Consider the following 4505-nt stretch of genomic DNA (forward strand, 5'->3'; position numbering starts at 1 on the left):
TATGCCGAAGAGATATTTCTTGCTAGTGGTACAGTTCGACCAAGAATATCGGAGTGGAAGACGCTTACCGCAGAAGAATTGCGTGTTTTTCTTGGACTAATTCTGCATATGGGTACCATACGAACTAATCGTATACAGGATTATTGGAGAAAACATCGACTATTTAATTTGAAAAATGTTTTTCGGAATATATGGGCCGAAATCGTTTCATGCTGATTCTGAGATGCATGCACTTCGCAAGGAATCCTGCGATGGGAAACGTTCATCCAATAGATAGATTATATAAAATCAGACCCATTATTGACTATTTTAATGAAAAAATGATGGAGGTAAGTTTCCTCTTTTTTACCAGTAGACAAATATTCTATATATTGTATCTTTCAGGTCTACTCTCCATGTAAGGAGCTATCAATTAATGAGTCTATGTTATCATGGAGAGGTCGTTTGAGTTTTCGCCAGTACTTGCCTGGCAAAAGACATAAATATGGAATTAAATTTTATGTCTTGGCAGAACCAAATGGGCTTACTATGAAGCTTATTTATGATTTATGCAGGTGCTAATGATGTGACGAGTGGTGTTGGTCATGCTGCTACTGTCGTTTTACAATTAATGCATGACCATTTGGATAAGGGGCATTCGTTGTTCCTAGACAATTTTTATAATAGTCATTCTCTGGCATCAACTCTGCTTCAAAGAAAAACTTTTTGTACAGGAACTCTTCGAATGAACCGGAAAGGAAACTGTGATGATGTTATGAAAAAAAAAGTGCGTAGGGGTGAAGTAGTAGAAAAATGCGATGAAGTAAATGGCATCATTATGGGCAAATGGCGCGATAAGCGGGACGTGACCATTTATAAGCACAGAATTTAGCAGTACCTTTTGTGGAATGATGACGAGGAAACGAGGTGAGGTGGTATCAAAAACCACAAGCAATTGTGGAATAAAATAAGTAATATGTCGGGAGTAGATCGTAAAGACCAATGCTCTCATATAATTCGTGTATCGAAAAACTTTGCGTTGGGTATAAAAAAAGCCGGCATACACGTGTTACAAATACTTTTGTTAAATTCGTGGTTTTATATAATAAGTAATCCGGGCAACAGGATCAGTTTTTATGAATTTCGAATAAATATTATTGATGTTTTATTGCCAAACCGAGTGCAATAATTTCCACAACCAGCAAGTGCCCCTGTTCACCTTCCATCAGAACTTCCTAAACTGATGGAAAGGTTCAACGTAAAGATTGTAGGATTTGCAGAAACATAAGGCAAAATTAGAAAGATGACCTAAATATTGCTGCAATATTGTGTAATGGCAATCCAGGGCTGTGTTTGGGAGCCGTGTTTTAAAATTTGGCATGAACAGTAGATTGAGCGAAATTATTTCTTTTTTATTTACACATAAAACATGTGCAATTTGTTATTATGGAGCAAATCTTTGGATTATAAGCATAAAATTTTAATTTTGTTAGATTCTATTGAGATTCTATAGAGCAATCATGTTCTTTTTTTGGAAAAATATATATTTTTTATTTAATAATACTTTGTTCAATTTATAATTTTTATTCACGAAAAAAAAATTATTTATTATCACACATGTGCGTGATCGGACGCTACGATTTCATACAACTTACCAGGGCCGATCACGCACACATATGCGTGTCAGCTATTTAGGCCGCCACGTTTCCAATTTATGTTAAGAATCGATAATCTGATATTTGTATACCAGATAACCGTGATTTGGATGCATATAAGCCAAGGCCTCCTAACAGATGATCACAAACTAAAGGCGGCAGTGAAACGTGTTAAGTGACATGCATTTCGAAGAAAATTTGGAGACAGGTGAAAAATTACAAGAATGTGTAGCACAGGAAGGACATTGTAGAAGAAATTCTTATACAAGAAAATGAATAAGAATCTCAGCCTTTGCAAGAACTATGGTGATAAATTATATATTACAAGAAAAGGTAATACAGAAAGGATCTGTACAAAAATTACTTATAGAAGAGAATAAAAATGAACCTCGGCCTTTAAAAGAATCTGTGCAGACAAGTCATATATTACGAAAAATTGTAACCCCGAAGGTGTCTGTAGATAGGCTTTTACCATACGTCCCGGTTTTAGACATCGGTCCCGGAGGAGTCCCGGCCGGTTTGTCATTTTGCCCCCGGTTTGACAAAACTGTCGTAATTTTGAATTTTTGTTAAGTGATTTCACACGAATGATTTTTTCCTCCTGGATTCATATTTACTTATAATAAATAAGATTATTCACGTTCGTATTATATAAACAATTCTAATAATGATGACTGCACATCTGATTGATAAGATATTTAATAGGGTTCTCACAGAAGACGTAGGTAGGGTAAACATAACATTTATTCCAACACTGCCAGTTATTGTACGTACCAATTATTTAACTGAAAACAAGAATTTTGTTTTCAGTAGTGAGCTAAGTTTTGTTCAGATGTCGCCTTGTAAGTACTATTAGTATCCATATTGACGTAAATAACATTTGATTGACGTTTCTGTTTTGCCGCCAAATGAAAAGTTCTTTGGTTATGCACCAAAAAGACGGTTTTCTTAACCCTATTTTAAGAAACCTTAGGTGAATTTTAGTGTTATAATTAGTGGTGAAATTGTATCACAGTGCCCCTCATAAATATACAAGTTAGTGGTAGAGTGAAAGTAAGTATTTTTAAGGTTTAATCACCATATTTAAGTCTAGGTTATGTATTAGATGGGTGTCCAATAACTACAACTAACATATGAGTATTTTCAGTTATTGGACATCTGTCCAACAACTGCATTTTGCAAAGTTTATACAGTTTTTGTGTTTATACAGTGAAATATTCGTGCGTCTTCTCTGTTTCTGGCACTTCAATTTTGGTTTCAATATTCGCAGTGTAGCCAGTTATTGGACACCTGTCCAATAACTGGTTTACAATCTGTCCTATAACTGAAACATTTATTTACACAGTTTTTTTATGTCTCTAGTTTGCAATCATGCCCAAGAAAAATGTATATAATGCGGAATCGATGGAAGCTGCGCTAAATGAAGTCAAGAATAACAATATGTCATATAGAAATGCGGCAAAAAATACGGTGTACTTAAATCGACGCTGGAATTTAAAATCAAGAATCCTGGTCATAGAGACACATGCGGTCCAAATCCAATTCTTTCGGCAAGACAAGAGTCTGATCTTGAAAGGTAAAGTTAATTTAGTTAGGTAAGATGTTTAACTGTTAAATGGCATTTTATTTTTGCAGATGGATAGAAGATCTGGCAACAAAAGAATTCCCTAGGAAACGAGAGGAAATTTTAAATAGTGTTCAAACATTTTTAACTGAAAATCCACGGCCTAATCCCTTTAAAAACAACAGACCTGGTGATAGTTGGTTAAAGGTTATAGGTAATAAAGGATATTTGTAAAATAGGGGTGACTAAACTAGCACTTTATATTTTAGGCTTTCCTAAAAAGCCATCCAACAACTGTGCAGCGAACAAGTGAAGCAGTAAGTAGTGCGAGCGCTTGTGTTTCGGAAGCAGACATTCGAAAATGGTTTAAAGATATAAACAGTTATCTTGTTTCCAAAAATTTAATCATTAATGACCCTTCAAGAATTTACAATGGCGACGAATCCGGTTTTCAGATTTGCCCAGAAACTGGCAAAGTTTTTGCTAGAAAAGGCGCGAAAAATGTTTATTCTGTGGAAAAGGGATCATCTAAGGAAAGCATCACTGTCATGTTTTCGTTTTCTGCATCCGGAATAATTTGTCCACCTATGATCATTTATCCTTACAAGCGAATTCCAGAAAAAATAAGCCAGACTGTCAGAGATCCTGATTGGGACATTGGAAGATCCGATAATGGGTGGATGACGGCAGAAACGTTTTATGATTATGTGAAAAAATGTATTCCATCCATTTTTGCTAAAAAATAATAAACAGTTCCCTGTGTTATTATATTTAGATGGACATAAGTCTCATTTAACTTATGAGTTAAGTAGACTTTGCACTGAACTGAACATTAAAGTTATAGCCTTATATCCGAATGTAACCCGAATTCTTCAACCTTGTGATGTTGCAGTATTCAGGCCCGTAAAAGTGGGATGGAAAAAGGCCATCAGAGAATTTCACGAACAAAATCCTGGAGAAGTTGTAAATAAAATGACATTTGCTCAACTATTGGAAAAAGTAGTGGCGAATAAGATTAAGAGGGACACTTTTATTAATGGATTTCGTGTGTGTGGTTTATTCCCTTTCAATCCAGATGCAGTTGATTACACTAAATGTTTGGGAAACAAAAAAGAGCGTCCTGAGGTAATATTATAAAAACTTTTATAATTTATTTACCTATAAGCTAATAACACATTTTTAGGTAAAAAAGCTACTCCCTCGTATGGACCATACAACATTCGTCAGTTTGGCTGGAGAAGATTTAATCAAAAGATTTCAATCTTTTGGTTAAGAAAGGCATTACTGAAGAATTTTTGACTTTATAC

General features: G+C 34.9%; 1 protein-coding gene across 1 annotated transcript; it reads left to right on the plus strand.

Moving 5' to 3' along the window:
* Positions 1–320: 320 nt before the first annotated feature.
* LOC140432281 (uncharacterized) lies at positions 321–4323 on the plus strand (the record flags this gene model as incomplete). The annotated part of the gene is made up of 5 exons (XM_072520091.1): positions 321–329; positions 385–554; positions 3270–3405; positions 3468–3915; positions 3974–4323. Coding segments are annotated over exons 1-5 (1113 nt in total), but the record flags the coding sequence as incomplete, so codon positions are not given.
* Positions 4324–4505: the final 182 nt, after the last annotated feature.

Source organism: Diabrotica undecimpunctata, unplaced genomic scaffold, assembly GCF_040954645.1.
Source record: "Diabrotica undecimpunctata isolate CICGRU unplaced genomic scaffold, icDiaUnde3 ctg00003510.1, whole genome shotgun sequence".
NCBI classification, from domain to species: Eukaryota; Metazoa; Arthropoda; class Insecta; order Coleoptera; family Chrysomelidae; genus Diabrotica; species Diabrotica undecimpunctata.